The 12,909-nt window shown below is 36.7% G+C and overlaps 1 protein-coding gene across 1 annotated transcript in view; it reads left to right on the plus strand.

Annotated features, from left to right (window-relative positions):
- ASXL3 (ASXL transcriptional regulator 3) overlaps positions 1 to 12,909 on the plus strand; it is a 124,971-nt gene that overhangs the window by 77,144 nt on the left and 34,918 nt on the right. Inside the window, 2 exon segments of the mRNA XM_069854040.1 lie at positions 915 to 1,034; positions 5,477 to 5,640. Coding sequence (XP_069710141.1) covers positions 915 to 1,034; positions 5,477 to 5,640 — 284 coding nt within the window.

The raw sequence follows: 12,909 nt of genomic DNA on the forward strand, positions 1-12,909 counted from the left end.
CGTTTGCAATATAAGCTCTAGTCAAAGAGCCTTCTTCCAGATCAGCTGTATAGCATACAGTATTTGGAACTGCTGAAATATATTTCCCCGTGGTGGCTTTGTTTAACGTCTTTATTTCCTTATCAAACCTGGTGTCTCAAGGATGGAGGTTTTTCTTTAATAAAGAACTGAAAGCACACAGTAAAATGACAATTGGTAATAGCAGCAGCTTTAAAGGAATGCACAGTAACATTTTGTTTGGCTCTGGAACTTTAATCGAGGACCACATGCTGGTATTCAATGCCATAAAAAGGGGAGGGGGAGAAAAAAAAGGAAGCTTCTCTGTGAATGTGAATTTGTTTCTTGATTCTGCACTGCAATGCTTGGATCCTTTTGTTAGCTTTTCTTCTTCTGGTGCCATGCTTATCACTGCAGCATAACCTTGACCTTTAGTTCTGGTGGTTAAGTTGCTTCATTTTAAGAGATTTCTATGTCTATGTTTAACACAAATCGATAATTTTATTTCCAGGCACATCTCTTCTATAAGTGTTTCTTCACAAAGAAATGATCTTTTTTTCACTTCTAGATCGCTTTACTGCCCTGTAACTTCAGGTTAAAATATTTTTGAAGATATCTCTTGGGCATCATAGGAAAACATTATTTTTATTAGATCAGTGAACATTTTTATTGACTCTGGTGTTCAGTAAACTTGAGTTTTTAGCACTTAATTGATTTATTGAGCTTTTACTTCCATTTCCTCTGATGATGAGGAATCACGTTGTGACCAGAAATGTATATTGCCTTTCAGCAAGTAGATGCTAATTTTGTTAAAATCTTATTTTTATTTTCTTTATGCTGTAAGGGCTTCTGGGGGGATTTTTGGTAAAAGTGCATTAGTATCATAATTGTTTTGGGTTTTGTTTTTTTTTCCTAAGGATCTGAATCTAAAAATGGTGAAGCAGATGGTTCTGATAAAGAGATGAAACATGGGCAAAAGTCTCCAAATGGAAAACAAACAAGCCAGCACTTAAAGAGGTTAAAAAAATCTGGTTTAGGTGAGTAGGAGCAAAATAAATGTCTTACTTGTTATTGTAATACTGATACTTTTGTAAACTCTGTTCTCTTAAAAAGTTTTCTTTTTCTGCTTTCTCTGACCATCTTTGAAACTTGGCAGCTTAGCCTTTCTCAAGAAGGCATCTTTCTTTCTGGGTACCTGGAAAATCCATGGGTACTTTTTCCCCCAGATTGCTTTTCTGTAGTTGCCTTTTAAAGTCTGACAGAGCTAAGCAACTGCAGGCAGAGAGGCCATTTAGCAGTTAGTTTCTGATTGCTGTATTATGATTTTTTTGGGGAAATGGAGGCAAAGCGTAGCAAATATTCTTTCTTCCTGATAAGTTTACTTGCAGTCTAATATGCATTTATTCCCAACGATAACAGCATATTTGCTTACATACCTGCCATATTAGAAACTAACCCTCTTTTCTTCATGTGCTTTACTCCATGTCATGTAGAGATTTGGCATATTATTTTTTGTTAGTTCTCTTTGGTGAATTTGTTTCTTCAGTTGGATCCTTAATTAATTTGAAGCTACGTCTCTTGAGGTGGTACATACAGTTTCTGGTTTTGTTTTCTGTGTTTTGTAACATGATTCATGGACAATGATCTGTAGTTAATGAAGAATTTTCTCTGAAGAGTTGCTAAGAGTAAATTCTTAGTAGCTCCATGTGCTAGGCAGATTTTCCTGCTCTGCATGAAATACGATTGGAAATGGTCCCCAAGGAGAAGAAAATGTAGTGTTCACTAAGACTCTTGTCTCAGCTAAAGTAAAGTAGAATAATTACATAACTGTTTCTTTATCTTAACAAAAGACTTTTTGCGTTCAGTAGAGTGCTGAGTCATTTAGAGACATATTTTTCAATGTAGCCATGTTGGAAAAGTTAGCAAAACAGTTTTTGTAGTGGTTGGTTCATTCTAAAATTATTTTGTCTGTCTTTGTGGTGATAAGATTGGTTTTTATTAATGATTTGACCTAGTCCTATTTTTATATATAACAATTCTCTAAAATAGCTTGAAGGTACTTTACTTCTCAAATATCATAGGTTGGTTGTTAAACATGCTATTTCCAGTGCCTAGTGAACTGTTTCCTGCAGGCCTTATTGTATCACAGCCTCCCATAAAAGTGTACTTTGGTTTTATACACAATCTTTCTACAGATTTTTAATCAGTCTCAGGTGGATAGCTAGTTCTCTATGTTGATCAAATGGCATTATCTAAAAGTGCTCCTTCAGTATTACAATTTTTGCTATGCAAAGATACAGTCAATTTTACGTGATATTTTTCTCTACATTTAAGAATGAGGAACATAATTTGATGTATACATTCCTCCCAACCCCCAAATATTTTGTCAAATGTTGGTGGATGATACCAAATGTAGAATTAATTCATTAAATTTTTTTGTGGACACAATACTTGGAATGTGTGGAACTTGGTTTAAGATTTAAGGGTTCCTGTTCTTTTACCTACTGAAATATTTTTCTTCTTGCATAATATTTCTTGGGATTCTAATAGAACAGTTGTTGTGCTTCTTTGGGAGTAGGTCCAGTGTCCTGTATAGTGCACGATTCAGTTCCAGGTGTTTGATTGTCAGAAACTCTGCTGACCTGCCCGGTATTCACTGCATGTTGTGTTCAGTAGACTTTTTAAAATAGAATTACTTTTTTCCTTTTCAATTAACTGGTTCTGCCAACTATGTGATTTCTATCCTTTTCCTATTTTAATTTTTATACTTTATTTTAGAACCTTGGTGCTCCTAACCTATTCATAGTTAACTCTCTCACGTGGGAGACTAACTTCTTCTTTTTCATGGCTGTAAGCTTGAGTTTCTCTCTCATGTTCCAGGTGCTATTTCTGATCTGGCCAGTGATCCCTCAAACTTGAGAGCAGCTATATAAGGATTCAAAGTGTATTCCTCTGCATAAAATATTTTTTAAAACTTTGGCATATGTTTTGTCATAAATTCCTTTCAGAGTTATGATTAGCTATGCAGTAGCGGCATACTCTTGTCATATTCCACAAAACTACTGCTTTCCATACTGCTCCCAAATACTTCATTAAGTCTGATTACTAACTTGAGATGGGCAGAAGTCCTAAATTAGCCATAGGAAGGGTGCAGGAGAGATAATTTGTTGTTCTTTTGAACAGATTTGGGTTTTTTTAAGGTATGGCTGTGCTGTGTATCACCAGTGAGCTACTGGACAAGCCTCCTGGGAATAAAATACATATTTCTTCTACAAGTTGGTAAAACGTCCATAGTATATCCTGTAAGTAGCACCAGGTCAAATGATCAGAAGATTTCTGACCCAGGCACACAGAATTAGGTTTGACTTTCTGATACTTTGAGCTTTTCACACTATTAAAATATCTGCCACTGAAAAATGTTACTGACTTTTCAGTGATGTATCCACATTGTTTTAGTTTGAATCATCTCTGTGTGTTTGTCTTACTGTAGGCTATAAGGTGTTAGCTAAGGAAAATGTTACTCCAATTTGGAGTCACTTAGGAGATGGGGATGTCTACTGTACTTTGATTAAAGAAAAGAGTATACATGTAGGCATTAAAATCAGATACATCACACTACTTATGTTATGCTTGGGGACTGTGTTCTTATTGCATTTATATTTAGTGGCTGGAACAGATGGTGAGCACAGTTTATTGTGATGCGCTCATGAAAATGAGCGCTTCTTGCATAAAATTGTCCTTTATAACAGGACATTCATTTTTTTCTAGTGGAGTCTTTGCTGTAATGAAATACAGTACATTAAAAATATGTGTTGGAAAAGGTTATCTTGTACTGTGTGGAAAGTAATCCTTGTCTCATTCAGTTAGTATTGTCTGCGGAAAATCAAAAGGAAATTTTCAAGAGTGTCTTTGGGAGGCTGTTAGTGAAGGGGAGCTTTTAGAATTTACATATATGTTGCATTTTTTTTTATTGTTACATTTTGTGCATGATTTTATAGCTTTTCAGTGGAGACCACTGTAGGCCTTCCAAGAAATATAGAGTATAATTGCATTATTTTTATTAATGTTACAGTTAAGTACCCCATAGCATTTGAGACATTCCTAATAACCAGTATGCCTAAACTCCTCCATTTGTAAAATATATTTATTCTTCTTAACATGTCAGTAGTAATCCTTGCTGAGTGGTTCTGGATAAGTGCCAAATGTCATCATTGTTCAGAGCAGTGGAATAGTCTTTTCAATTGTGTTTTTAGAGATTCTGCGGGAGTTTGCATATGATTTATTTAAGACCCCTTTTTGTTGCATCTTTGAAATATTTAAAATACAATAGACCAAAACCTGGAGGAGTTTCCTGGGAGAGATTAGAAATTCTTGAGTTTTGAGTTTGTCCAGCCACCTGGACTCCACACTTCTTCCATTTGCGTATTAAGTATCACAATATGGAATTGAGACTGAGAGGATAAAAGGGTTGTAGCAGTACATATTTAACCTGAAGCAGGTAGCAGTAAGTGCTCTTTAAGGAGCTTTAATAACTACCTTCTAAGTATTATCCTAGAAATAATAACAAAGTTAGACCAGACAGGACCTTCAGTGGTCATCTTGTCTGTTCATCAGCCATAGGGCAAAATGAGTTATACAACTGTCATTCCTGACAGGTATTTTTCAAAAATATTCTTAAATATTTCCAATGATGAGACTCTTTGATGCCTTCCTATGAATCTAATCCAGTCTCTCCTTGTCCCTGGTAGTTGAAAGCTCTCTCTTCCCAGTATCTTAACAGAAATGTTTCTTACTGCACAAGAGTTAAGCTCGTTACCTTTGCTGTCCACTGTGGACAGTCAGAAGATGTTCTTTACCCCTGTGCATCAGCCATGTATGTATTCCCCCTTCCCTCTGCTGACTCCGTCTTACTTATTCCTGAGTTTATTTTTCTTCACAGGCCCCGTTTTCTAAACCTCTTGTAATTCCTGCTGCTACCTTCTGAGTGTTGATCATTTTAGATCAAAGGTTCTTACAAAAATTCTGGAAAATGCATGTTTTCAGACACTTAACACATTAAATATTCTCATCTCTGTGGTTGTGGAGCACAGCGAAAGAGAAGCTCTCTTTATTGATTAATTCACATCAGCGTCATCAAGCAACCTTTTCCTTGGAAACAGATGCTTATAATCGTATTGATGACATGACAGGAAAATTTTTTGCTGCTGCTGAGTTAAGTTGGCCTGTTGAGCTCGAAGTAAGAATATATCAGCTGTGATGTTGACTGGAACATGGATCCTGGAAATGCTTAAGAGACAAATACAGTGAATATAAAAGATGCTGTTAAGACACCTAGATAAGGATGTGTTTCGCTTCTCAGAGTACTGCTTCTGCGGAGCTTCCTGTATTATACAAAAAAAAGTTAAAAACTTAAAAAACAAAATTGTTCTTACTCTTTTCTTTTATTTATGTTTAAATTATTTCTGTTTATTTACTCCAGGACATTTGAAATGGACCAAAGCTGAGGATATTGACATAGAAACACCAGGATCTATTCTAGTGAACACTAACCTGAGGGCTTTAATAAATAAACACACCTTTGCTTCTTTACCTCAGCATTTTCAACAATACCTCCTGCTTTTGCTTCCAGAAGTAGACAGGCAGGTAAGTAGAATTATGCAGTATTTCTTTCTTTAATGAGATGTTCTTACAGTGTGTTTGCATAGGCTGATTTGACTGACTAGGAATTGTTCCAGGAAAGAATAAGAAGAAAATTGCCATACGCTCTTAGGTAAAACTTTTAGATGTAGAGTGACTGTAAAGTTTGTCTAAACATCAACCAGCTCCTGACTCTTTTCTTCCTGAAAACTGTGCAGCTCCCTATTTTGTCTAAATGGAAACTGGCCAGCAGATCTTCTGAACTTGCCAAATCTCTTAATTAGCTTTTCTGCCTATAGCATTGAAGATAAACTTCTCATCTTTAAGACTTTATTTATATTGAGCCTCTCTTCCTCTGTGATCTTCCTGGGCACTCTGCCAGCAATATCCAGGTCGATATTAGTTCTGTTAGTTGCTTCTCCTCCTCGCCTTGCACGCATGCCTACGTATGCACCTGCTCAGCTCTAGTGCGCTAAATCCATTCATTCATACCTATGGTAAGGAAGTTCTTGTTCCAACCTCTTGGCTGTAGGCACACGAGTTGTTATTCAATCAGTTCTGTGAGGAGAATGATTTGGGGAGTAACAGGATGGAAATAAAAGTTCAGTTTCATGTTGTTTCCTACAATGTTTGATCCTTTCTGCATTTCTTGGTTAGATTGCAGGCTTCTTAGGGCACGAAAAAAATATTTCTGTCATGTCAAGCAGTTAAAATAGCAAGAAGAGCCCAAAACCATTTTATTTATGCACTTGCTTCATTTCCAGATTTAAACAGGCTTACCAATTTCAATGCACAATACTCATGTACTTCATTCAGAAACATTAACTTACCCAGTTACCACATTGTGTTTTTCACAGATGGTCTGGATCCCTCTTTTCATGTAATAACTAGAGAATACAGGTCATTTAAATGACTTATTAAAACCTGCATCTGAAATCAGTATGTTAAATGCCATGGATTCATTTATTAAACTGCTAGTAGTTAGTGTCCACAATAGTAATACAGGGGAAAGCAGTGCCATATGAGACAAAAAGAGAAAGGGGAATTGTACTGATGTACATTCACCTAACCTCTTCTCAAATTAGCTACTGTATGTTGTGGACTAAAATTATACCCTCTGATAATGGAATATTTGAAAAAAGAACATTAAAAACCAGAGCCATAGGATAAACAATGTAAATTAATTTATTCTCAAGTTCCCAGAAGGCAGTTAAAGTCAATATTGACTGCTGTAAAACAGATTTTCACTTAGTGCCCAGCAAATATTTTCCTCATAGTTTTGATTTTTTTTCTCTTTCTAGTTAATTTCCCAGAAAAGATTAAAAAAAAAAAATCTGTGAGGTAAAATCAGGTTTTTCCTCCAACCATCAAAGATCTCGAAGTTCATTAGTTGTATTTCAAGTACAAGGGCCTTATTTAGAAGAATCTTACTTAAAAGTTTATTTTTTAGAATGGAGACTCTAGAACTGAAATGCCATTTCCCTTCTTATCAGGGTTCTTACTGCAGAATTAATATTTGTTAAATTTAATCATACCTCACTGGTTAAAAGCAAGACATTTAATTTCATTTTAATTTTTATTTCAGAAAGTGTTCACATAATGCATTCACATTATTTCAAAGGCCTAACACTGCATAATTGGGCACCAATACCTCACAAGTGGACCAGTCACAAAAAAGCAGTTGTTGTGAGATATTTACAGGTGTCCTACTGTACGTTGTCTTCTCAAAACGTTCTGTGGGTTTGGGTAGCATACTATGTTTTAATGTGCATTTGGAAGGCGGGAGTTTCCTTTCTTCTCTGGAATATTAATGGACATATTTGACCTGTGATTTGAAGTGGGGAGTGAAATACCAGTGGTCTGCCCTGAATCTTCACTTTGTGGAGGTCTTGGTAGAAAGAATTGCATCCCTTTTCTTGATATCTGAGAATAATATGTCCTGTACTATGCCTAATGAGTAGCATCTCAGATATGGATAGGTGAAGACGATTGATCTAATATTCTTTTCCTTCCCATGGCAAGTGGAAAACACCAGTGTAGTGCTCAAGTATCAAGTGTAGGGGGAGAGAATTCCAGCCAGGGAGCTCTGGTGGGAACCTCTGGTGTTTGTCACTCCATCAGGACAAGGCAAGGGTATTCAGTCTTCCTCTTTTATTTCTACTGTCTAAATCAAATGGGGTATCAGTCAAGTAAAAATGAGATAAAACCGTTATTTCACTTAGCTGCCCATCTTTCTGGGTTCATTTTCATTGTTTAATATTGTCCTTTTCCTGTTTCACGTAAGATCTCCTACCCCCGCTCTTCTGGCTCTGAAATGTTTCCTCCCCATGCACTGCTCTGCAATTGGCTCCTGCTGTCTTCCCTAGAGAAAGCCGCATTTTTGTGTTGTCATGTGGATATAGTATGAGAAGTAGTGTAATGAATGGCACTATAAAAATGTAATAGAGTTATGCTATTTGTGTATATATAGTGATCTGTGAAATAAATTACTAATGAAGTGCAGTCTCATTTAGGCTTTATTACTGCTCCACATAGAAAAACCCTATGATGAATGATCCTTTGTCATTTCTGTCATAAACACCATTTTTCTGGGTGGTATAACTCCTCCTCCTTAAATCATACTGAGCTGAGACTTGTCATGCATATGTCAGTTTGAATAAGCATTTTTAGAAACCATTAGTTAGGAGTGTTGAGGTTTTCTCTTTTTTTTTTTTGCATACAAGTGTTTATTATAAATAAATTACTTCTCTTTCAGCCCTGGTTAGACAAGTATGTCCCAAAAATATTCAGACCCAAGTCAGGAACTTCATGGGCTGTGCTTTCTGATTTTTCTTTTGTTTTCAAGTTTTGTGGTTGCTATCGGGAAGCTATGGGAGCTCCTTATGAAACAAGAACCATTGGAGCCCATGTATCAAAAAGGGCATTAGGAAAGACGTCCCAGAATGGAAGAAGCTGGGAACAACTCTGCTGATAGTGGTGCCGTCATTTTTCTTACTCCAGCTAGATTTTTTATAAAGTGGAAGTGTAGGATCATTGCCTTTTATTTTCCTTAGCAAATGAAAAATTTATCATCAGTTATTCACACTTGAAATTTATTTCAGCGTGTATATTAGTTCAGATTTTATGTCAGTACAAATGAGGCCTGTGTGTAATTCTCTGCATTCAAATTGCCTATAAAAGAGATTGGAGCAAGCTGGCAATTGTGGTGGCATGTTTTATCAAGGATTTTATTTGCCTTCATTTGGATTCAGAGTGAAATAGTATGTGGACATTGTTCAAAGAATCAGCCACGACCCAGACGCGTCTGTTTAGCAGACTGCTCCAAAATGTAGCATCACTGGATACTGGGAACCTCATGTCTCAAATTTGAACATCCAGATTTTCAGCTCCGTCAATCTGTATGTACCCAAAGGCTCAAAAACCTTAAAGCTCAGCTGACAGAGAAGTCTGTGGGGCGATTCCCTAGGAGACCCAGATGACCGAGTTGGCAATAAGGAAAACATGTAGGTATATAAACTGTATGGAAAGCACAAAAGATTTTAGTGGTCACAAAATCCAGCAAAGTAATTTTATTTTCTGCTCTAATTAGAGCATTCCACAGCTGAACAACAATGGGATTGCATCAAAGAAATACGTGTTTCTGACATTAATACATCAAGATGATAATTACATGTAACAGAAGCCTTCCTGGCCACTTCTTCAGCAAATACTCATCTTCAAAGCAGGAAGTTTCTCTCTGTATCTTGATTGCTGGATCAGTGCCTCTTTAAATATTAATTAAACAACGAATGTTGTGCAAGGATGAGTAACAGGTCTGTATGACAGGTTGCTGAAGAGTAGTGGCAGCTGGCAATATCTTGTCTGCACCAGCTTTCCTTGTTGCTGCTACTAGGGAGTCAAATTCCTGCTATTAAAACTGTAGTATGGGCTAAAGGAAGGGTACTAGAAGTAAGTTTCCAAGAAGGGAAGTGCTGCCTCATCTGAATATTAGCAGAAAGCTTGAGTGATTTTACTCATTCTTAGAGAGCTAAACAAAATGTTCTTTTTGAAATGGTCTGAAAAAATGTGTCTTTCCAGACTCTACAAATGTTTAACAACTTTCTGATCTTTGAGAATTTAATCTTCTGTCTGTATTTTCTCTTCTGGTGATATTTGGTTCTTGTGAGCCTCTTGTTGTTTGCATCTCCCCTGCCCTTTCATGTATGATAAGAATTTCCTCCTGAAAAAAACACCTGCAAAGGTTCTCAAAGCCTCCTCAGACCTGTGTGTTAGGTTGAAGTGCCACTTTATCTGAAACCAGCTCAAGGAGAACATTTAAGACCGTGGAGGCTGTCCTAGTAAGATTTATATCTTGTCTTAGGTTTACTTGTTTTATGAAAGAAATTTACCAATTTTTTCTTTTACTCTCTGAATCAATCAAGGGTTTAGTCAAGGTAGTTACTTAAATTCAAAATTCTAAACTTAAATATTCTTCAGGAAATACGTAAGCCATGTAATGTTGTAGAAGTGCCTGTGAATATTTCAGGTTTATAGCAAGCCAATCTAGTAGAAAGAAAAACATGACTTATGAATCAGAAGATTCTAAAATGGGTCGAACTCCATCTTAATCTCTCTTTTAGTAATTTCTGAATCAGTGAATCCCAAAGTAATAACTGTCTCTTGGGCCAGTGCCAGTACTCTTGTTATGCAATAACACTGCAGCATCCTGTCCTTTAAGGTCAGCACAGGTTCTGTGTTTCTGTCTTGGCCTTCTCAATTTAGGTTGATGCTGGCATTTCCAGGTTGATTGGATCACCTTGCAAAGATTTCCTCTCACCTTGCCTTTAAAAAAGGCCCAGGTTGATGTCAGCCACTGATTTTAATCTGTTCTGTTTGAAATAGTAAGAAGTCATTTTGGGGAGGTTATCCACAGAACTCTATTTCATAACCATTACGTTATGTTAGTATGAATCGACTTAATATCTGTTCCTACCATTTCAGCAATGATAACAAAAAGTAACCATTGGTTTTGATGTGCACAAATTACTCTGACTCCTAAGCACATCGATTCAAATTCTGCATTGAAGAACGGATAATGAATAATACACAAAATTCTTACACTTGTAAAATACAAGGAGCGAGGTCTGGTATCTTACATTTTGACACTTAAATACGTATTTGTTTTATTCTTTGTAGTCAAAACAATAAAATAAACACTATTTAGCATATATATTTACTTACTATAAGTTTTAGTTTAAGAGAGTAAACGAAGCCTTGTTTTGGCAGTTCCTTCTTGATAGCAGTGTAACTATCTTTATGTTTCTTTTCTTAACTTCATCAGTACCTGAGGACTGTATTTGGCATTGGACTTTTCCAGTATTTTCTTAATAAGACATCAAACTGCAGAAATTAGTCCTGTGTGTATTATATGCTCCCAGGTTTACTTTATGTTTCTCTCCATTAAATTATGATGTAGTCATAGCTAAATGGTTACCTTATCTTTTTTAGCTGCCTTTTCTGCTAATACTGCAACATTTTAGCTGTCCTTTTTCAATTCTCTCATCAGTAGCTTTCAAATATTTATTATTATGTTCCTGCAAATGTTTGGGTTTTACACTGAAATAGTTTTATGTCTATGACAAAAGCACTTACTTCAGGGTAGAACATTTGCAGTAGAAGGTTATACGTAACATATGTCTTCTGCACCTAAGCATATTTAAAAGGCTGTTAAATTGGCACCCCTGTGTGTGTAGTAATTGAAGGTCATTTTATGTCACAGTTCTTTTAACTGACTTTTGTTGTTGTTTTATTGGTTAATGTGGGTAACATGACATGTTTATTTGAACAACCTTATAGGGTAGTTTTAATACATGTTATCTTATAGATGGATGAAGAAATTCCAAAGCATTGAAGCTGCCTTTTCAGTAGGATTCCTGGGCTCTGGTTCCTGAGGTCAGCTAACTAGGGGCGTTTGGAGAGGTTGGTACCCCCAGCTGGCCCCTCTGTCCTTGTGCTGCAAGTTAATACCTTTTTTACCAAATGCACCTGTATGGATGGTGTATCTGCACATTTCACAATCATGTGTTAACAACAAACATCAGTTTCATTTTACATGAGCTGAAGGATTTTACTTCAAAATCCCTGTTGCTTTAGTTAAAGGAATTCTCCTTCAGCTTCCCTAGTGCAGTTCAGTAAGCCTTACTACAATTGCATTACAATCTAGCTGCTCTGATTGATGTGGTAATGGGATTCTTGTTTGCTTGTTTGCAATAATCCTTAGAGTTCCTCCTCAATAACAATACTGCTACATATGTGAATAGGAAGCTTTACATCTTTGTGTCATGGTTTTGTATTTCTGCAGGCTTGATCACTGTATTTCAGACGCGTGAATCAGTGTTTTCCACCATGCGGCATTCATGTTGTGGAAGTTCTTGTTTCGTTTCTAAAGCCCTAGTTACAAGCTTCTTTCACACTGAAAACATAACTTGCCATTACAACAAGTTTTGTGGAGGTGTTAGCAGAATTATTGCAATTGCATTTCTCTGTAGCATCATCAGAACATCTAGCAGGACACAGCGATGGTGATGTCCTCACTGAAAGCTGAAAATACAAGAGCCACACCTATCTTTGCAGTGTCCTTTTCCAGAAGTCCTGGTGTGTAAGGGGCCCTGGGCTCACGTTTGGCTTTCTGATGAAGACTAGTGAAACTTTTTGTTCCCTTCTCCTTCCCCCTGAACAGTTTTTGTATATTACTGTGCACAGCTTTTAGTGCTTAAAAAAAAAAAGGACATTGTATGCAATACCACTTCCATTTATGTTTGACAGATTAGTACTTTAAAAAGAGAAAAGAACTGATAAAACACCTCCCTTCCATCATGAAAATACTCGTACAAGAGCCTTTTTAAAAGACTTTGTGCTAGGAGCTCTGTTACGAGACTGTACTAATATGTGGACATAAATAGTAGCGTGTGGACACAAGGGATTGGCAAGCTTCAAATTATGTGGCCATTAAGGATGCATTGCTCTGCTACAGTGTGTAGTGTTCCAAATGTTCTTTCCTTGCAGAGTGCTAATAAATAAGTGATATGAGTTGGTCTGCAGTGCCTCCAGTGTCGTCACTGTAGGACTGCACTGGAATTAGATGAAGAACAGAATGTTCCTTACAGCTTTGAATCTGAAGATGGTCAAGGAGTTGAAACAGCGTGTTGGATGCAGGTGCAGTGAAAAGAAGTGCAAGCGAAAGTGATCCATCCATGCTTCTGCTGCAGCCTCTGCCTCTCTTTTCGTCCTTTCTTT

Source organism: Phaenicophaeus curvirostris, chromosome 3 (assembly GCF_032191515.1).
Source record: "Phaenicophaeus curvirostris isolate KB17595 chromosome 3, BPBGC_Pcur_1.0, whole genome shotgun sequence".
Classification (NCBI taxonomy): domain Eukaryota; kingdom Metazoa; phylum Chordata; class Aves; order Cuculiformes; family Cuculidae; genus Phaenicophaeus; species Phaenicophaeus curvirostris.